Source organism: Centruroides sculpturatus, unplaced genomic scaffold (assembly GCF_000671375.1).
Source record: "Centruroides sculpturatus isolate CEXI.00-Female unplaced genomic scaffold, Cexi_2.0 scaffold85, whole genome shotgun sequence".
NCBI classification, from domain to species: Eukaryota; Metazoa; Arthropoda; class Arachnida; order Scorpiones; family Buthidae; genus Centruroides; species Centruroides sculpturatus.
The window spans coordinates 1,256,342-1,280,410 of NW_019384798.1; the positions used below are offsets into that span (position 1 = coordinate 1,256,342).

Below are 24,069 nucleotides of genomic sequence, written 5' to 3' on the forward strand. Positions count from 1 at the left end.
TTACAACAGATAATAAAAGACAAACATTGCTAGACCTGATACATAATATAGCTAAACACCAACCAAATGCCAAAATTCTATTGGGCTAGTTTAAGGCTAATTACTAAATGAATTACATAACCAATTTGGCTCTAGAGGTAAGTGTTAGGTGCCAAATTGGTTACGTAATTCATTTAGTAATTAGCCTTAAACTAGCCCGATAGAATTTCGGTATTTGATTGGTGTTTAGATAATAAAAGACTTCATCTAGATTATCTAATAAGTTATTACAATAACTGTAATTGAATTATTTAGGTAAAGAATATGCTATAACTTGTAATTAATCAATTCGTTCATATTTTAAACTTTCACATCATCTTTGTTTAATAAAATGATTAAAAAGATTATCAATGAAAGGCAAAAGAAATAAAGCCACCGAGACCATATTTCAATAACTTAAGTATTCTACATTAATAAGAATAAATAACTTAATAGAACTGAGTGTAAACACAAATCACAATCTAGCAAAACAAAAAAATAAACAACACACAATACCAAGGTATAGTTGATAACATACCCTATAAACCGACGAACGACGTGTGATAAAAAACAAACAAAAGAAAAATTCACAACTAACTTTTTTGAACTCCCAGAGTTCTTCCTCGGGTGTAAATACGACATTTAAATATTTCTCGTATGTAGGATTCAAATGATTCATCAAATGTTCATATTCCAAAAGCTTTAACATTCCATCAGACATTCGTTTACACCCGAAGAACTCTGGGAGTTCAAAAACGTTATTTGCAAATTTTTCTTTTGTTTTTTGACATACACCGGTCATCAAGGTTCATAGGATACATTACTGACAAAAAGATAACCTTGTAACTGTAAATGATGTAAATAAAATTAAAATGCTGCAAAATACATAGAATATTTTATAAATTAACAACAAAATAAGCATATCAAAATTTTCAACTATTATAATTGATTGGATGATGATGATTATTATATTTTGAAAAAGTAAATAATCATTTGATTATAAGAAACATTTTAAGCTAAACTGAATAATTAAATCGTCACTTCCACTATTAAATATCATTCATAATCAAACTAGATAGAAAATATAAAAAAAATAAGAGATATAAATATTAAATGTCATTACTTTTCCATTACAAAAGGTCAAAATTGTTATAAATAAATCACATTATAAACCTAACAACATATATCATGGAATGAAAAAAGACGAACAAACACATCACTGCACAACACCCATTACAGACTGGCAAGTACAATATCGCCTTCGCCATCTTGATTCTTCTAAGTGCATTTGATCTGAAGAATGACAGGGCCAAACTAAACCCGGACAATCTCCATTCGTTTCCTGTAACCCGGGATACGTTAAACAACTTATAAAATCACATCCCGACGACGAAATCGTATTAAAAATGAAAATAATGGTTTTTCGTCAAAACACGAATTGCCTGCACGGATTCGACTTTTCAAACTTCGGCCTACATCCCAGGGGCTAATCAGTCGAGCAGTGAAGCATCTTCTCTTTCCTTATCGACATTAACGATGTTATTTACCGATTCCGACATAAGTTATTAACGTTATTTATTAAAATTATTCGGAAGAGATGAACGATTTACCTTTCTTTTCGACGTCTTTAGTAAAACTACAGACGCCTCTCCTTTCAAGATGGCGGACAAAGAAATTGGACTATGACAATCTAAAGCGCCACCAAGTGTGATTATATTGTATCGAGGCGATGTTTATTTATTTAATTTTTAATTAAATTTTTAAAAATAAATCGGTTATTCAACGTTAATACTTAATATTTTTTAATTAAATAATATACTAATTACAGTACTAAATTAAATGTTATTTATATTTTTTGTTAAATCGATCCATAAACGAAATACGAACGTTATAAAATATAGCATAAAATATAGCCTATATTGTTTACTTAAATCAGATTTTAAAAAATGTCATTAAAATTGATTATTATTATTATTATTTGTTATAAATTTTAAAAAATTTTAAATTAAAAAAATATAAAGATATTTTGATAAAATATATTTTTAAATAATAATACACATATTTGTTAATCAGTTATATTAATTCATATAGGAAAAATTTAAATAATTTATATTTTTATGGTTAGAAATATTATAGAGAAATTTTAAAATGTCATAAAAATATACAGAAAATATTATTCTAGATTTAATTCAAATAAAATACAAAAATATATACTAAAACTGTAAATAAATATTCTAAAAATTTTATACAAAAAATTATTAAATTTCGGAAATATGTTATAAACTAATTTTGAATAATTCGAAAAATAATAATTATTATTTAATGTATTATTTTACTATAATAATTTATCAATTTTCTTGATTTTTTTAAATATTTTTACCATGCATAATATATACAATGTTTATAAGTATATACAATAAAATAAGTAATATGTACTTTGTAAATATATTTTTATAATATGTATTGAATATTTTTATCTGTATAAACATATTTTGAAGGTATTAAAGTAATTATTAATATAATATATTTTAAATACAGTAATACCCCGGACTTACGCGATAGGTGGGACCGAGCGATAACCGCGTAAGTCGGGGTATAATTTCGCAATTTTTATAAAATCCAAGTCGGATGTATGTAAGCTAATAAATGTTCTCGTTAATCTTATCTCGTCTTTTGATTCGTTCACGGTTACAAGAAATCACCACATAGAGTCTCTCAAATCTCCGTAGATCGAACAAACACAGAAATAAATAACACAAAATAAATTGGAGCTATGTGTCGATTCCGCGCGACACGTCCGAATATGTAAGCTAAACAATAGTGTGGGGGGAGTGAGTAATCAAGAGTTGCGTGGCGCTCAAACAAAAGACGAATCGACAAGATTTGAAAATCGCGTAACTCCGAGTTCGCGTAAGTCGGGGTAGCGTAAGTCGAGGTATTACTGTATTTTACTTATTGCATGTTTAAAATAAAAATAATAATAATAATAGTTTTAAGTGTTATAATTACCAAATACTATACCTTAATAAATTATTAAAAGAAATTAAACGTTTTAATTTTATATTTCTAAATAAATTAATTAAAAATTTTTAATAATAAAGATGTAATTTAAAAAAAAAAGTCAATGTTATAAATCTGAATTGATAAAAATTTAGGAGTAATTACATTTTATCAAAGTTATAATTTAAGATCGTATATTGATTTTATATATTAATTAGATACTCTCATAACATTTTAAATGAAAATTAAATGAGGAAATGAGATGAGTAAGCGTCTCCTTTATAAAACTCTTTAGTTGATCGATCGTGTGAATCGTGACGAATCCCTCATTATATTGTACAGTAGGTTTAACTATTCATTTATGAAAAGAAAAAAAATATTATATGTATTGTTTTTTATGTACAAGAGTAATATATAACATTTTCTCGATTACATGAAATGTTTTTAATGAAAAAAAATAACATAGCGTAATAAATTTAAATGACATTAAAATTGAAAGAAAAATGACTAAGTTACAGTTTATAAGAAGCTTAGTGAGGAGAGAGAAAGAGGATATTTAATAAAAGGAAATATTTTAATTTATTAATTCATAAAATCGTATACAGTAGATAAAGTATATAAGTTATTAAAAGTAATAAAAAATGCTTTAAATTTGTAATTCTTATTTTATTTTTGTGATAAATTTATCGAATACGTTGAAAATATTTTCTTTTTCATAATCGCTAATAAAATATTTATTTTATTTTATATAATTTATTATGGTAATATGTTAACGATATGAATAAAGTATAAATTCTTATCATGTTTCAATAATTATATAAAATTTTTAAATACTGTATATTAAATAAATAAGTCTACATCTATTAATTTATTATATTATTTATTTATTTTTTCTTTCTTTCCAAAGGAAACTTTCGGCTATTTTATTCTTAAATTAAAGTGTATTATATAATGAATTATTTCGAATTTCTAAACTATTTATATTAAAATTATCTTTTAGTTTTGTTTTATTAAAAATTCACTTTTTCTCGTTATAAGTGCACACAAACTTTCATATAGGTTCACCGAAAGGCCATCTAATGCTATAAAATTGTCTTAGGGTATAGAGTAAGTAGGAGATAACAAAATGCACCTACTTGTCCCTTTCTTTCCGTTGTTTTCCTATCTCCTATTCCATTTTTACTCTACTCCCTCTTCCTATACTCCTTATTCAGTATGTGAATGGCCATTTCTTTTGTACTTATCGCTTGAGTTTATAGTATTTATCATTTCGCAGATATTTTAAATTTAACCATTATCATCTTTTATCTAATTTCTCAAATAATCAGAGATAAATTCGTGTATTAAACTAAAGAAGTTTTGAAGTTTATTTGTTTTCAAATTCGATAAATTATTTTAAAAAACAGCTCCAGTTATAAATTAAAAATTGAATTTTCTAAAAATAAAATATAAGAGTTAGAAAATTCTAATTATTTCCTGTTAAATTCTTTATTTTCGAGTTTATTAGATTGAATAAAAAATATTAAATAAGACAGATAAAAGAGTTAATAAAAATTATTAGTGTAAATAAAGAAATAAGGAAATTAAAAATTTCACTTATTCCTCACAAGAGGGAAGCACTTATAATTTTATTTTTTTTAAATTAATTTTTATTAAATATTTTGTATAAAATAATAATAACAATAATAAATAATGCTAGTAACTATATCGATATATTAAATTAATAAATATATCTTTAACTCATTTTATATTTAAAATCACAACAATAGAAATTTAGAAATTTTCTATACGTTTTTTAAAATAACCGAATATATTAAATTAATTTTACTAAAAATATAATTAATAATTTTATTACATTATTAAATATACTGTAATTTAAAATAAAATTAAATTTAAAAAAAATTCGAAATATCCATTTCAGTAGAAATATAAATCGAATCGTTTAGATTTGAAAAAACTATTAACAATTTTTATATAATCGTTGACAGATTTTTTTTCCATTTTTTGAATAAATAAAAAAAAAAACAAAAATTTAAGTTCGTCTGCAAGATATTCCCTATCCACGCAAACGTGACGTCATCGGTCGCTTATTTTTAGACATTTCTTGGGAATCTCGCACAAATCTCGCGAGAAGCCCGGATGTCGTCTGCTCCTCCAACATCTTCAATTCTAAATATGTCCAAAGAGAAGAAGGAGTGTTGAAACAACATCAGAGTGGATACACAAACTGGGATAAAACTTTCTAATACTTTTTTTTTAATTTATTTATCGATCGATAATGAAGTATTGATGGGTTAACACGTTTGAAATCCGAAAGTTTGGAAAATTTAAAAAAAAAAAAAAAGGCTTAACATTCAGATGGGAATCCGTACAAATGAAGTAACTAGCGAAGGTGAGATTTTATCTATTTTCTATTATAATTATATTCTTTCTACAAAAACATTTATACTTAAATAATGTAAAATGAGATGAACAGATCCATTTAAATGTTTTGCTAAACATCCATTTTAAAATAATAAAAGTTGTTTTAATACACAATAGTGATGTTGCGGCCGAAGTTTTTATCTTTAAAACGTTCACTATTCTCGCTATTGTGTATTAAAACAACTTTTCTTATTATTGAAACCATCTTACATAATTTGACACTATTGAAACTATTTTAACTAATATGCGACAAGTCTCTTTTAATATTTTATATGTTTTAAATTGTGTTCTGTTTTCTTTAATTTTTATTTTATTTTTTAATGTCATTCTAAAGCCTTTACAGTTTGAAAAACATCAAGCCAGCTTTTCAAATGGTAAAGTTTTGTTTTACACTAATTATGTAATATAATACAATTATCTGATGGTATAAAAGACTCTAACAGCTTAAAATAATTCGATAATAATAACTTTTTTTAATTTGAAAAATGTGTATTGTCATCTTTCATTAAAATATTTGACATTATACAAACAGTTACAATATGAATTAGTTTGTTTTTGAACTTTACATTTAGATTTAGTTTGGAGTTTATTTAATTTTCTTCTGCAAAGGGAAAGAAGTATACTATAATCTGTTGAGAATTACTTTTACAGTTTTGTTTATTTTACAGCTTTTTGATATTTCAACTATTTTTTTAAAATTTTCTATTAATTTTAATTTATATATATATAAATTAATAGCAAGCTAAGGTACTGTAACGTTGCCAAATGTGTTTGTCACAAGCGAAAAGTCTCCCAGACAGCATATTCCTAGCTGGAAGAACAGTTGTATAATTTAAACGGGGGTAACATGGTTCGGATGCTATATTTAACACGTAGAATTGCCGTGTTTAGACTTATCTTTCTGAAGTGTTTTTTGAAGTAGCCAGCAATAAGAACAGATATGAGATATCTTATAACCAGAAACACTTCAAACGGGAAAGATAATTTTGATCTAAGTGTATTTAATGTTCTGTTATGATGTCGAAAAGTTGCTTTGATGTTCGTGCTATTTTTTACTTTTTTCCCCCTTGTAAAATGGTATTTGTTAAGATTCGGATTCCAACTAGGAATCTTTTTACAAGACGGATGAAATATTTTTTAAAGTTCAATTCAAGTTGATTTATGATACAGAAAATTTATGATTTGACCTTCCTTGCACTGGCAGTCAATCCTAACATGAGTTGGTGAGAACATTTGTTAAAACAGATCAGATAACCTTGAAAAAGAAAAGAAAAAACAAAAGTAGAAATAAAAACTTGTCATATTAATGTTAGATTTTTATGTATATATATATTTTTTAAAAATTTAAAACAGTAACAATAGAATGTATAAAATTAATTTTCTTAAATTAATATACTTGGAGATTTTCTAACATAAGTATCAGTCGTCATCATAACCCAGGGATATATTAAAAAACACAACGTTAAAGATCAAAGAGAAAGATTATCATATAAATTATTTCGCTTAATAAAAAGTAAAATTCTTTGCATTTTAAATATCTTTAGCAGGTTACATAAGTAGAGAATTTTGTCATTAATTAAGAGCATGTAATTATAATATATTTTATCAAACTACTTATTTTTAAAGTGAAAAGGAAAAGATAAAATAAGGCTGGTATAGTAATTAATTCAAAAGATATAGTAAATATTCATTCGAACGGATCAAGAATATTTAAATTAATTTGGAATTTTAATAAAAACGCATAAAAATTAATGTTTAAAATATTATCAATAATTTTAATTAATGTAATATAGTTTGCTTAATTTATTAAATTTTTGTCTGATTTGTTTGGAGATGATCCAGGATCTGATAATTATCATATGTGACGGGGACTAGCTTAAAGTGGACTGGAAAAGTTTTTGCTGACGAAGCATTATGCTCGTTATACCATAGTTACCTTTCTCAGCAAACTTTCTTTAATTTAAAATAGTTTATCAAAACTTAGGAGCGACTCCATAATTTTTATATGAAATTTTCATATTTTTCAGTTATCGCATCGTTTTGAATTATAAAGGAAGCTTTAATTTTTAATTTATAAGTTTAAAACTATATATTTTATTTCATAATTTTTAAGTAAAAAATTTTAAAATGAATTTAGTACTAAAACACCTTGCAGAACCAAAGAACTCCAGTAATTAATCACAGATCATAAGCCATATTCCATGTCCCACTTTTACTGCAACTTTTATTTTATTATATTATTTATTTATTTTTTCTTTCTTTCCAAAGGAAACTTTCGGCTATTTTATTCTTAAATTAAAGTGTATTATATAATGAATTATTTCGAATTTTCTAAACTATTTATATTAAAATTATCTTTTAGTTTTGTTTTATTAAAAATTCACTTTTTCTCGTTATAAGTGCACACAAACTTTCATATAGGTTCACCGAAAGGCCATCTAATGCTATAAAATTGTCTTAGGGTATAGAGTAAGTAGGAGATAACAAAATGCACCTACTTGTCCCTTTCTTTCCGTTGTTTTCCTATCTCCTATTCCATTTTTACTCTACTCCCTCTTCCTATACTCCTTATTCAGTATGTGAATGGCCATTTCTTTTGTACTTATCGCTTGAGTTTATAGTATTTATCATTTCGCAGATATTTTAAATTTAACCATTATCATCTTTTATCTAATTTCTCAAATAATCAGAGATAAATTCGTGTATTAAACTAAAGAAGTTTTGAAGTTTATTTGTTTTCAAATTCGATAAATTATTTTAAAAAACAGCTCCAGTTATAAATTAAAAATTGAATTTTCTAAAAATAAAATATAAGAGTTAGAAAATTCTAATTATTTCCTGTTAAATTCTTTATTTTCGAGTTTATTAGATTGAATAAAAAATATTAAATAAGACAGATAAAAGAGTTAATAAAAATTATTAGTGTAAATAAAGAAATAAGGAAATTAAAAATTTCACTTATTCCTCACAAGAGGGAAGCACTTATAATTTTATTTTTTTTAAATTAATTTTTATTAAATATTTTGTATAAAATAATAATAACAATAATAAATAATGCTAGTAACTATATCGATATATTAAATTAATAAATATATCTTTAACTCATTTTATATTTAAAATCACAACAATAGAAATTTAGAAATTTTCTATACGTTTTTTAAAATAACCGAATATATTAAATTAATTTTACTAAAAATATAATTAATAATTTTATTACATTATTAAATATACTGTAATTTAAAATAAAATTAAATTTAAAAAAAATTCGAAATATCCATTTCAGTAGAAATATAAATCGAATCGTTTAGATTTGAAAAAACTATTAACAATTTTTATATAATCGTTGACAGATTTTTTTTCCATTTTTTGAATAAATAAAAAAAAAAACAAAAATTTAAGTTCGTCTGCAAGATATTCCCTATCCACGCAAACGTGACGTCATCGGTCGCTTATTTTTAGACATTTCTTGGGAATCTCGCACAAATCTCGCGAGAAGCCCGGATGTCGTCTGCTCCTCCAACATCTTCAATTCTAAATATGTCCAAAGAGAAGAAGGAGTGTTGAAACAACATCAGAGTGGATACACAAACTGGGATAAAACTTTCTAATACTTTTTTTTTAATTTATTTATCGATCGATAATGAAGTATTGATGGGTTAACACGTTTGAAATCCGAAAGTTTGGAAAATTTAAAAAAAAAAAAAAAGGCTTAACATTCAGATGGGAATCCGTACAAATGAAGTAACTAGCGAAGGTGAGATTTTATCTATTTTCTATTATAATTATATTCTTTCTACAAAAACATTTATACTTAAATAATGTAAAATGAGATGAACAGATCCATTTAAATGTTTTGCTAAACATCCATTTTAAAATAATAAAAGTTGTTTTAATACACAATAGTGATGTTGCGGCCGAAGTTTTTATCTTTAAAACGTTCACTATTCTCGCTATTGTGTATTAAAACAACTTTTCTTATTATTGAAACCATCTTACATAATTTGACACTATTGAAACTATTTTAACTAATATGCGACAAGTCTCTTTTAATATTTTATATGTTTTAAATTGTGTTCTGTTTTCTTTAATTTTTATTTTATTTTTTAATGTCATTCTAAAGCCTTTACAGTTTGAAAAACATCAAGCCAGCTTTTCAAATGGTAAAGTTTTGTTTTACACTAATTATGTAATATAATACAATTATCTGATGGTATAAAAGACTCTAACAGCTTAAAATAATTCGATAATAATAACTTTTTTTAATTTGAAAAATGTGTATTGTCATCTTTCATTAAAATATTTGACATTATACAAACAGTTACAATATGAATTAGTTTGTTTTTGAACTTTACATTTAGATTTAGTTTGGAGTTTATTTAATTTTCTTCTGCAAAGGGAAAGAAGTATACTATAATCTGTTGAGAATTACTTTTACAGTTTTGTTTATTTTACAGCTTTTTGATATTTCAACTATTTTTTTAAAATTTTCTATTAATTTTAATTTATATATATATAAATTAATAGCAAGCTAAGGTACTGTAACGTTGCCAAATGTGTTTGTCACAAGCGAAAAGTCTCCCAGACAGCATATTCCTAGCTGGAAGAACAGTTGTATAATTTAAACGGGGGTAACATGGTTCGGATGCTATATTTAACACGTAGAATTGCCGTGTTTAGACTTATCTTTCTGAAGTGTTTTTTGAAGTAGCCAGCAATAAGAACAGATATGAGATATCTTATAACCAGAAACACTTCAAACGGGAAAGATAATTTTGATCTAAGTGTATTTAATGTTCTGTTATGATGTCGAAAAGTTGCTTTGATGTTTGTGCTATTTTTTACTTTTTTCCCCCTTGTAAAATGGTATTTGTTAAGATTCGGATTCCAACTAGGAATCTTTTTACAAGACGGATGAAATATTTTTTAAAGTTCAATTCAAGTTGATTTATGATACAGAAAATTTATGATTTGACCTTCCTTGCACTGGCAGTCAATCCTAACATGAGTTGGTGAGAACATTTGTTAAAACAGATCAGATAACCTTGAAAAAGAAAAGAAAAAACAAAAGTAGAAATAAAAACTTGTCATATTAATGTTAGATTTTTATGTATATATATATTTTTTAAAAATTTAAAACAGTAACAATAGAATGTATAAAATTAATTTTCTTAAATTAATATACTTGGAGATTTTCTAACATAAGTATCAGTCGTCATCATAACCCAGGGATATATTAAAAAACACAACGTTAAAGATCAAAGAGAAAGATTATCATATAAATTATTTCGCTTAATAAAAAGTAAAATTCTTTGCATTTTAAATATCTTTAGCAGGTTACATAAGTAGAGAATTTTGTCATTAATTAAGAGCATGTAATTATAATATATTTTATCAAACTACTTATTTTTAAAGTGAAAAGGAAAAGATAAAATAAGGCTGGTATAGTAATTAATTGAAAAGATATAGTAAATATTCATTCGAACGGATCAAGAATATTTAAATTAATTTGGAATTTTAATAAAAACGCATAAAAATTAATGTTTAAAATATTATCAATAATTTTAATTAATGTAATATAGTTTGCTTAATTTATTAAATTTTTGTCTGATTTGTTTGGAGATGATCCAGGATCTGATAATTATCATATGTGACGGGGACTAGCTTAAAGTGGACTGGAAAAGTTTTTGCTGACGAAGCATTATGCTCGTTATACCATAGTTACCTTTCTCAGCAAACTTTCTTTAATTTAAAATAGTTTATCAAAACTTAGGAGCAACTCCATAATTTTTATATGAAATTTTCATATTTTTCAGTTATCGCATCGTTTTGAATTATAAAGGAAGCTTTAATTTTTAATTTATAAGTTTAAAAATTTTAATATAACCAAGAAAAGATTTTAAAGAATATTAATTCATATAGTTTCTTTTTATGATTTTTTTAATTTAACAAGTTTGAACTAACAATTGGAAAATAAATTATATTAAAATTAGAATCTTTATATTCTTATTATTCAATTAATTATTAAATGAGTGAAGAGAATCGTCACCGAAGTTAATTACCGATATTTTGTCATGTTACGTAATGAGGCGTAGAATCAACATTTCTTTCTTTGGACTAAATCCAAAATTATTCTGGCAAAATGAAGAAAATTCTTATTAATATCATTTCATCACGTGTTTAAAAGTACCAGAATGAAAAAGTTTATAAGTTCTAAAGCTATAAAAAAAAAGCATTGTCGAAAGATATACTAATGATGATAATTCGAGAAGCTTTCAATGTCTACTTCTGTATTCATTAAAGGGTCATATATGTGGACATTAAAAGGAAGCAGGGATAGATAATGAGTTATTAATATGATAGGTTTATTATCGCTTCTTAACAGGATTTATTGGATTTAGTGTCTTTCCACTCTTTTACATCATAAAAAAATGATGTAGCACGTACACTGTACTTTTTTTTTTTCAAATAAAAAGATAAAACTCTAATAGTGTTTTTTAAATTAACAATTTACATTATAGAAAATTAATTTTAATTATTGTGATCAATTTTCGTAAAATGTATTTTTCCTTTTCATATCATTAATTCAATTTAAAAACTATTTTGAATTCCGAAAACATTTCCACGAATCAGTGATCACCAAATAACAAATAAAATACATTAAAAACCAACTTAATTAATATGACAATAGTATAAATTACTTTCCTTACGTCTCTGTTCTTATTTATTAGGAGAAAAGCTTAAAGATTGCTTTTTGACAACATTAACAACACAGATTGTTAGTTTTTATAATCACATAAACTCCAAATCTAATCTAGAAAAAAATTACAAAATTAATGCCGAATAAAAATAATACTAATGAATAAGGTTTATTAATCGAACTGCAATTAAATGATTTAAGCTTATTTATTTATCTATTGCAAATACAAAAGGAAATGTCACAAGACAATTGATGTCCTCCCGAAAATAACGCCCGTAACAAAAGATTAAAATACAAGTAAAAAAGGATAACAGTCAATATGCATGATAAAAAATATACGTAAATAAAAACAAATGATTATATATATTATAAAGTAACCTTTACAAATCTGTATAAAATGTAGAAAATCTTTAAGTAGATATTGTTCTACATGGCCCATATTCTGAACAGACCGATAGAAAAACGATCTGAAAGAAACGGAAAGTCTAAATGTCTTACTCTCTAATAATTCTATAAAATTGTATATTTTTGATGTTTAATACTAAACATTTTATAGAGTATGAAAGCATATCAAATCGTAAACTTTTCAAAGATTACTGTAAACTATAATTAACATTTTCAATTGTAACCGATAGAAATTATTAATAATCAGTTGATAATCATTAAATTTTAATATTTACATTTAAAAGAAAGATAACCTGCTCTATTTTTATACGATACGATATGCTAAGAATAATCGTTATTAAGTGCTATAAATAGTTTAGTACTAAATCTGCGATCTTTGTGCCTCTCTGTATTCAACGAATAAATAGAATTTTAATAACACAATAAGTATTGTATATAGTTAAGTGAACAATATTTTTATGGAGCAGTTGCTTTTTTTCTTAACGAAAGTAATCATAATGATGAATATTACAAAACTGTTTTGCGGTGTTATGAACTTTTAAACAGAAGAAAAATAACTTAAACTTATAAAATAAAATATATATACTTCTCTACTACTTTCAATGACACGTTCGAAGATTGAACTCAATTACAAGTTAATTAAACAAATATAAAATAATAAAAATATGGAAACCTATTCAAAATAAAGATCTTTTGTTATTTTAAAGAGTTATTATTATAAAAAAATGACAAACTTCGACCGAAATTATGAAATAAAAGATTGATTTAAATAAAAGTGATCATTTTCTTTTTTTTCATATTCATTACTTACTGGGTAATTTTATTTCAGAGGAAATGTCACAAATATCTTCATTAATATTGAGAATCTATTGCTATTATCTAATTCTCTTTGAACATAGATTTATGCGTAGGGACTTTAAAAAAGAACATCATATTTTATTAATAGATAAAATTTTAGAGTATTAAAAATACATATTTTAAAATATTAAAAAATAATCATTAATAAGAATCATCAGATATGATTTTCAGTTTCTAATTCATAGAAATTGATTTGGTTGAGCATTTCGTACTTAAGCTACTAGCGGTTCCCTTCAAAAGTAGAGGCATACTTAAAAATGAGAGTTAACGACAAGGGCGCCCGTTACATTGGAGCACTCGGGGCACGTGCCCTCGTTTTTCGTCTCGTTTGCTATTTTTCTAATCCACAACAGAGCCCCAAACAACAGAAAATTTGTGACTTCTAGCCTGCTCTGCAAATATAAAAGAAACTAATGAACGATACTTGTCCATTGACCCATGCATGTTGACCAAAATCCTATTCTTTGTTTTCAAGGTCAAGTCAGCACCGAGTGCAACCGGTGCCTTGTGGGAGCGCTGATCCAACGTTGAATCAGTTTGAAACTCCTTGCACAATTTACGATGCTCTTTTTTTATAGCTTGTTCCCTCCCCTTTTTCATAGTCTGCGGGGACTCTGGTTAATGATCATTATAAGTAAGATAAATAAATAAATAAGTTATAATGTAATTTTAATATGCTGTAATCATGATACTGTAGTTACTTGCTGGAATATGTATCGACTTCTATTGAAATCAGTGGCAAAGCACCTAAGAACCTTTTGAGGCTAAGCCTAACTTTCCTAAGAGTTAAATTTTATGTTAAACGTTTGTGTTTTGTTTAATAAACATTTCTCAGTAACGAAAGGTGTATTGATAATTTATTAAGTTAAACTTTACTTTGAAATTGAAAATTTCAACCGAGCATATTGAATAGACTGAGAAAACTTGCAAATCATGGTTTTAGTAATACTTTTCTGACAAATAGATGTGAAATATGAGGCTAGTATTCTACAGCCTCACGTCTTGCATGCAGATCTCATATGCATGCAATTGGAAAACTGGAACAGGGAGCAGCATTTCGTAGTATTAAAGCTAACCTCGGCTGTAATGAAATTTTGTATGTTTGTGTAGCTTCTGTATGTAGCGATGTTAGACATTACAATACAAAGACCAAGCTGTTCTGTGATCTGGTTTCTTGAGAATTTTTAATACAATTATAGTATTAAATAATAATTAATATAATTAGTATAATTAATCGTTAGCTTCGATCTCTGTAATTATCAACATGCCAATCAACTTGTTTTCGAATACTCATTATTAACTACTCTGTACAAGATAAATTGGCAGCACGTGTTACCTTATTCTCATTGTTTTCGTTGATTGTTCTCGAGAATTCGATTATCGAAAACTCGTTGGATTCTTAAAAGTACTCTATTCGATTTTGCACCTGGTTTAATTTCAAAAGACTAATACTGTATTAACGAAGACCTTGTATTCTGCATGTCCCTTGTCTTGTGACCTTTGTTTCTCTATAAAGGTTCGGAATCGTTCTCTGAACTTTGTTTTGTCATGCACTGCAATGACTGTTATACCTGAAGACGATTTTACTCATTTGTCTGCAAGTAGAATCTTAATTTTCCGCTTTACTCAGATTAAGTTACCAAAAACATCACTCAAAAATAAGGAATACATTTCTAAAAAGTTTTCTCTCTACATATGTAGACTAAATTCATATAGACTAATACATGAATAGTTGATTTGTTAATAAACAAAAGCACTTAGACTTGATACCCACTTAGCTCGTTTCGGGTGCAGAGCAATTGTGATTTTGAAACGATCATATGCAGATTATATAACTTTCTTTTCGCCATAGCTTGGCTCAACTATTACAAAGCGAGCGAGACAGTACAACTAGCTTGTACGCTAGTTGAACGATCTCGCTACGATTTGTAAGAGTTTTACAAAAATGGTCAGCTTTAAATTAATTTATAAGGTTGTCTAGTAATTATTAAAGGAGTAAAGTGTCACCCACAAATGTAATTAAATATGTTTAATTATATAGTAAAACCTCGTTATTTCGAAATCCAAAGGATCAAAAAGCACCACGTTGAATCATCCTAACTTTTTTCGAATCGAAGTTTTTTGTAATTATTGAATAAAATTATGACATTATCTTATATAATTTCATCCGTTAGTTTACAAATGCATTAATTATTACGAGTATTACTTAGTAATTTAAGCAATTTCGAAACATCATCAGTTGGCGTGTACTTAATGAAAACAATGAAAACGTAACCAAATTACATTCAAAGCAAGATTTGAAAATAACGTAAGAAAGAAGCTTAAGTGCTTCTATAATTTCTAATTTCATCTAGAAGAACAGTGGTAAGTTCTACGAAGAATTCACTGTCTTAAGTTTAAGATTACGAGTATCATGTGATCTAATAAAACAACCTCTATTAACGGCTAAAGCTATAAGTATGCATTCTATTGTGAATACGAAATTGTATTTAATGGACTTTGGAATTATTGAAATAATAGACTTTTGAGAAAAATGTCCAAAATAATCAAATTTCAAACGAATTTCTTCCAAAAAAATAAAAAAATTCTCTCGTCGTTGGCAATGTGTACAATGTCTGAATGATCTTGAATGGATGTCAAATAAATCAATGTATAATTGGAAAAACCGAAATCACCACCACTTGAGGGTGGAAACTTTCTTATAAATACGTAATATGATGGAAGATCTCGAATTAAATGATATTTTGCGAGTCACCGGACCAGATAATGACTTCGAATTATCCGAACTAAAGTATATGCGAAATCCTATTCTCTTGGCCGGGGATTAGACTTGACTTCGAATTACGCGAAACTTTGAATAATCCGATATCGAAATAACGAGGTTTTATTTTATACTAAATTTTATTAAATTTATATATTAATAGAAATTATGGTACTGTGCGTATTAGTAAGAACCACTTATAGCATTCTAGGTAACAATACTTTGAAGTATCCATATTTATTTATTTATTTAAGACTAGCAGGTAGGCCCGGCGTTGCTCGGGAAAAAAGTAACGATAGCGAAGATTAAGATTATTACGTTATAGTCAACCTTAGCCGTTTTCACAGAATGCAAGAATTAGGTCCCCGTTTCTAGGCTAATTACAGAATTTTTAGATGGGTCTAAAATTATCTTCGATTTCCCGTAAAAACGAAAAATCGGCGTTTTGCACGTCGCTCTCTCTTAGCAATTCCATTGTTACCTAACACTTCCATTGTTGACACTTCTATTCTTAACACTTCCATTGTTACTTAGCACTTCCATTGTTACTTAACACTTCCATTGTTAACACTGCCACTGTTACTTAACACTTCCATTGTCGAAACCTTAATCCTGTCTCCCCCGGGGGAATTTCGAAAAATCTCTTAGTGTGCATTTTCATGACATACCCTAACTGTGTACCAAATTTCAACTTTCAACTCGTAACCGTTTGGGCTCTGCACTTATTATTATTATTATCATTATCAACTCGTCTCAATTATATATATACAGTAGATTGGGATTTACTCTCCAATGCCGTTGTTTGGCCACATTCCTTTTTCCCCCACAACTTCAAAGCAGCAATATATAAAATACTTCCTATAACATAATGACCATATTTTCTTTCATGTCTGTCATTTTACTTTCCCGGCTGTTATAGATAACAAGGGAAAGTAATGGAATCGTGTCAAAATTGACCCTCCGAGTTTTTCGTAAATCTCCATGTTTTGAGATCTAAACCCAAAAAAGTAAAAAACAAAACAACAAAATAATTACGTGGATACGTATGTTCACCGGCTTTTATGAGATTTTATTTTAAAAGTAATTTGTATTATTAATCAAAATAAATGTCTAAAATTATATGTGACGCCATCTGTTTTGAGATTTTGTCATAAAAATTTTACATATTTTTAATTATTATAAAATAGCAAAAGACTTAATTTTGATGATAGAGATGAGTTTTATAAAACACTATAAATGCTAACAACAAGTAAAATCTTCATTAAGTCCGATTCCTCGCGAGATATATCACGTGACCACGCTCTATCTCTTTATTCCCTTGACCTTTCACAACCAAAATTTAATAGCATCAATGCCTTTTATATACAAGCTACCGTGCCAAATTTCGTTTCCTTATCTTCACCCCGTCCTGATTAAGCGAAATAGACGCCAACACACACGCACACATCCGTACTGTACTGTACATACGTATTCACGAAATTTTTTTGGCATTTTTTTACTTTTTTGGGTTCAGAAAGTCTCAAAACGTGGAGATTTGCAAAGCAAATTCAAATTTGACACGATTCCATTATTTTACCTTGTTATGTATACTTAACGGCCGGGAAAGTAAAATGCAAATTTTTTATGCACTAATTAATTTCTATTCCTTTATTTTTTCAGTTATTTAACGAATGTTTAGATGTTTATTTTTATCTAAACATTTCAGTAATCGAGTAATAAAGTTTCGCCAAACGGATTACAACATTTCTGGTGTTATTTTAGCACACACATTTGCTTATTCTTTGCTTCATATCTTGCTTGAATCGTGGTTGGTTGTTGAAACAAAACTCGATCCTTGGAAAAAAAGTTTTGCATTTTTATTAGAGCGTTATCCTTCAAAACCAACAACTATTTATACTCATAACTTTTAAAATTATTATTATTATTTCTCTGTTCGTTCTCAATACAAAAAACGTTCTCAATACAAGTTTTTTATTTTTAATAGAGAATCTATATTTTAAAAAATTGGAGTTTCATTTGAAATTTTGAAGTTGCTTTCCATCCCATCTCGCGGGAGGGATGGACGAGGTTTTATTTTTATGGCCTTAAAAAGACCCCTCGAAAATATTAAACTTTAATTCTTATCAATTTTTTTTTATTAAAAATGCTTTTTTCGATTTATTCATTTGTAAAATCTTACGTGAAATATTTTGTATGTAATGGATGAAACGATCGCAGTATAAGGAATTATTTATGCAAATAATAATCTCATGTAAACTCTCGTGATTCTTTCATTTAGAAAGTCGTGCGAGTCGAACGTCTTCATTCGTTCAGGAAAGCACAACATAGGTCTAGGCCGTCCTTAATATGCAAAATTCAGGGCACATATCAGTTATTGTGTGCAAATGTATCCAAATAAATACTTAAAATATCCTACATCCGTAGCTTATAGGAGAATTTTAAGTTCATTTTAAAAGTTAATAATTTTAAAATAGTTTATTTAAATTGTTTATTATAAGTAGAAATTTATGCTATTGAATTACAAAATATATTGAACTCTGTAACTTAAAGTCATATTTATTTTTCTTTTCTTAAAATAGCCCCTAATGTCGGTCCGGTTCAAAGATAAATTAAAATTATTTAATATGTCTGAACTTGTGATTAACTCTTTTAAAATGCCTTATTCATCACATTAAGATGTCCTACAGAGTATAATTTTAATAATATAATAAACTCCATAAATAACAACACTTTATGCGTCCATTGCTGTTTCTGCATCCATCACCATCCTATTAGCTTCAAGTGCGATGCACTTAATGACAACCGACTTTCGTTTCCTATCATCAGTTCATTGTTTCTTTCTAAAATATAAGAAAAGTTCACTGACACGGTTTTTACTTGGTGTTGCCAAATTAGTGCCATTCACCAGATGGGTTATGGTTCTTGGCATGATGTCTGCGAGTGGTAATATAAGCACTTGCCAACGGCATCTCTTCTGTTGAAAAAATTAATGATTTTTTTTAACGTTCTCCGATATTTTAAAACGCTTATCTATTAAACACTATATTTTTTAAAGTAGAAAATAAGGTACTGTTAGACACAAAATATTCCGTACAAGCATAATCTTTCAGTATATTTGTCGATACTTAACCTTAATATCTAGATCAGTGTTTCTCAACGGGGGCGATATCGCCCACATGTGGGCGATTTTCCATGTTGAGGGGGCGATTAGTAACAATTTATATTTTGGGGGGCGAAAAACAATTTTCTGGGCGATATAGTAAATATAGTATAGTAGATATTTTATTCGTTATATCGTACCATAATTAAACAAATAACATTATACTAATCACTAGTCTATTCGATGCAGTACGAATTTGGCATTAGCCTTGGCCCTCGGCATCGGAATTTTGAAGTGAAGGGGGCGATACTACGTAACGGTTTTATTGAAGGGGCGATACTACGTAACGGTTTTATTGAAGGGGCGATACTACGTAACGGTTTTATTGAAGGGGGCGATACTACGTAACGGTTTTATTGAAGGGGCGATACTACGTAACGGTTTTATTGAAGGGGCGATACTACGTTGAAGGGGGCGACGATTCGTTACAGGTTGAGAAACACTGATCTAGATGAACTCCTACGAGTTGTAATAGTAAGAGTTTTGAAACTAGCGGCTTTAAAATAGATGTGAAGCGCAAATGATATTGATGAAATTCTAATAATGTTAAATATTGCAATTTTTGATAACTTAAGATTAAATTTAATAAATAATTTTGAATTTGGAATACTTTTTTACATTATACTCAAAATATTTGAACCTATTATTTGTTATAATAAATTTCCAACTAAAAATTAATACTGTCCATAAGAAATTCTTATTAGAACAGCAAATAATAGATAAACATATACAAAAGTATTTCAAATTCAAAATTAATTATTAAAATAATATCATGTTCAAAAATAATTAACTAGCTCGAATATAAAATGATAGGATTATGTTTAATTAACTCTGTTCAGCTTCTTACTTAAGAGTAAATTAAATTGAGTCATAAAATAACAAATTGTTATAGATTTTACTGTTTTATNATATATTAATTTAACTTTTTATTTAAATTTATTTAAACATCTGTAATAAAACAGTAAAATCTATGTATACTGTATATATACATTTTTTAAAATGTACATTGCTTTTATTTATATTTCTATATTTTAACAATTGTTATTTTTATATTATAATTTTGAAAACTGGTGTTTCCTGTTTCAGTTTTCTTCTGACTGTCCTTTTACAGTTATATAAATATTCTTTTTAATATTTAAATTTATATTTTCGAATTCTGTGTGAAAATAATGAAAATAATGATACTATGAAAATAAATATGAAAATAATGACGCTATGTATATGTATAATTTTAATTAGAGTATAAAGTACAATATTATCCCGAACCGTGGCCACATCAGCGACAGTAAACAGAGTGACCCTGTTCTATTTTCATTGCTTTCTTTGTTGTTAGGTTTATATCTTAATTCGTTATTATCATAATTTTTTGATATTTTTATACGTTTTTATTACATTATCACCAATTTATTATTTTTAGTTATGTTCATTCAAATATTTCTTTTTATGGATTGATTTAAGAAGATCAAGATCAAATAAAATGTACAGTACAGTACAAGTGAAAAAATTATTTTTTGTACTTTTCGTTTACTATCCACTCTAATAGTATACAATATTTTTAAATTTACTATTCACATTATAATAGTTGTCTTGAGCTTCAAAATAGACTGAATTTATTACACTATTTTTATTTAAATAAATTATTACTAAAAGCAAATCAAATACAGTACTTTCAAATCAAATCTCCACAACTTTCTTCACAGAACATCATAAAACTTTATTGATATTTGCAGTACAATTTATTTTATGAGTAATATTAAGCTCTTTAATATTAAGCCTGTTGCTATTATTAGACCTAGGACATCTAGGTACTAAGAATCATATAAATAGTTATAAAAATCATATTAAGTTATAATTTTTACATGGTTTTTAGTGTCCTAGGTTGTTTTTTCTTTCAATAACTCTTACTGTTATCGTTGTGATTGAAAAAAAACAACATCGTAGACATATATTCAATACTTATTTTCCTAACAAAAGAAAAAAAGTGGATAACTATTTAAAAAAAACAAAAACAAAAGTCGACTTACGATTCCATCGGAATGATACTTTATTTTGAATTCTTTGATGGAGTTATCACATGATAGTGGATACAGTTATTTTCATTTAGGACTATATTGCTTACTAAATATGTATTTTTAAGTAAACTCCTTTTTTACTTACGACTCATTTCTCTCCGTGGACACCAAAAGGGTCATTTTAGGACTCATTGTATGCTTGGTCAGGTTTTTAATGGGGACCAGGTGGTGGCGAGGAGACGGGGTCTGACTTATCCGAAACAGACAACCCACAAAAATTTCTGGGGTTCGCTCGGATGCACTTACGGTCCACAAAGCAGTGGTTGAGACTTTACAAACTGGCTACCCGGCTGACTAAATAAACTATTAATATTACGAACAATTTTTTAAATTAATTCGCAATGAATATAGATACAAATAAGGTTCAGAAGTTTTGATGGTGATATTAATTAAACAGCGATGTTTTCAATAAAAGTCATATGAAAAGAAATTAACGATATTTTCGTAACTTGCTTTCTTCATATACACTATCGTTATCAGATAGTAATTATCTTGTTAGAATATAACACGGGAATGATTTTTCAACGTTTTAGGATGCGATAATCTTTGTGTTTGTATCTTCCTTAAAATTTTCATTAATAGCCTATTAAAATATTTATCTTATAATTATTACTTAATATTAAGATTTTTCTATTTTAATTGCAAGAATAATTTATAATCACAATGCTTTAGAATTATATTTTTATACGAAAATGAACACAAAACTGTCATATGATTAAACAATAAGGTATTCTCCTACTACTAACAAGTAAGATGAATTCAAGTTCGAACAAATTTGCATTCTCCTAATTAATCATCCTTAATTTTGGTCGAATCTTCGTTCCTAATTTTTTGCCAAGTTTGGCTGATGTGATTAGATCAGCCAAACTTAGATCTAATCCTAATGGATAAAACTGAGTGAGCCATATCGTTTATAATACGTGGTGTTTCGCGTGATTAATCCTGAGTAAATGAGAAATGTTATGTAGTTATAATATGAACGATTTCGCTGATTGTAATGAATCTAAAATTTATAATAGATTATAATTGCATAACACAGATCAATTGATAATGTATAAAGTTAGCCAAGAAAATAACGAATAATGCAGAATTTTTGTTTTCTATGTAAAGAAAACTAGAAGTTATCGATATTGTGCTGAAACTGGATCATCACTAAACTGGAAACAGACAACGGTTAAGGACTTACATAACAGATTCACACAAAATTACGCACATCTCACTGTTACAAAACAAAGCAAATTGTACAACAGATACAGTACATCAAAATACGGACGGTCAGACACTCATTGACAACATCTCAACAGCAGTAATTCATGAAAACATGCACATCATAACATGCATTAATGAAAAAATAATGCGACAATTATAGCCAGAGACTCTATAGACAGAGAATTAATTAACGCACAAATCTGTTTGAAGAAACACTCATTAAATATATAGATATAGAACCTACAGAGACCACGATTATCCGAAATATATACATCAGAACGTGTGGGATAAACTACATTAAGTAAATTCCCACAAATTATCAAAACACATTAAATCATAACCAACACCTATCATGGTCTTAAAATACAATCACAAAAACAGACACAGTCAAAGCACATACAATTTTATAAGCCCGCCTAGTAAAGAAGATTAGAAGCACAAATAAGTAACATTAGACAACTAGGCAGGCTGACACAATACACTAAAAACAACATAATACCAAACTTGAGAAGTTAGGAAAATATTCAAACAATTAAAACGCATACACAGCACAGACAACATAATATTCACGTACAGAATATTGACACCCTGAAATAAAAAACAATAGGCAAGTCGCATAGATTGAAACAATGCAAAAGTCGTGTGCTACGAAAACAATAAAATAAATTATTTACCAACAAGAAAACATTTTTCTACAGATTACGTATCAAAGCACAATGACAAGAAACAGAAAAGCAACTCTCAGACCACTCGCCTGCATTTTGATCCATCCAACTACACGTAAAAATGAAGTAATTTGGATCAAAGAGAAAGAAGAAAACATTTGCAACACACCGATCATGCATATTTTGTGTCGAAGTAAACATACACAACATTCAAAATGCAGTACAAAGAACATAGTTAGGATAAATTTGGTGCGGACAACATTCGCAATTTCTAGTACAAAAAAAAAAAAAAAAATGTACATCTCTACACCAGGATCTAGCCAAAAATTTTACACACAATCAACAATCCACAAGGCATGCCAAAATTTTTTACATGGAATCCATAAACGATACCATTAAAGAAAGATACTACACAATACAGACCAATCACATGTCTTTCTACACTATAGAATACTTAATTCATGCATCACAAAAATATATCACCATTTAGGTTAGAACAACACAACATTCACACAGGATAAAAATGCTGTCGTAGAGACCATATGGGAGGCAAAGAACAATTAGTCATAGACTAAGAGTCTCTTACCCCTTCCTGCTGATAAATGAGGGTCTCAAACTGTATATCCGCCAGATAAATGTTGTAGAATGTTCCCGATATATCTAGACGGAAACTTCGAGAACAAATTCGATATCAGAACTATGATCTTTTTTCTAGAACAATCCAGTCATATAGTATAAGCGATTGATAACCAGCATTTAGTTTTTTTTTATCATGATAAGAAATGAAATGATTGATATTG

At 27.3% G+C, this 24,069-nt stretch overlaps 2 protein-coding genes across 2 annotated transcripts in view; one reads left to right on the forward strand and one right to left on the reverse strand.

Moving 5' to 3' along the window:
* Positions 1 to 1,719, reverse strand: part of LOC111629449 (gastrula zinc finger protein XlCGF57.1-like) — a 33,034-nt gene extending 31,315 nt beyond the window's left edge. The window contains exon 1 of the mRNA XM_023373351.1: positions 1,629 to 1,719. The gene's annotated coding sequence lies outside the window, so the exon portion shown is untranslated. The remainder of the gene's footprint in view (positions 1 to 1,628) is intronic.
* Positions 1,720 to 8,837: 7,118 nt separating this feature from the next.
* LOC111629487 (rho GTPase-activating protein 6-like) overlaps positions 8,838 to 24,069 on the forward strand; it is a 33,650-nt gene continuing 18,418 nt past the window's right edge. Inside the window, exon 1 of the mRNA XM_023373403.1 lies at positions 8,838 to 9,196. Coding sequence (XP_023229171.1) covers positions 9,163 to 9,196 — 34 coding nt within the window. The 5' untranslated portion in view covers positions 8,838 to 9,162. The remainder of the gene's footprint in view (positions 9,197 to 24,069) is intronic.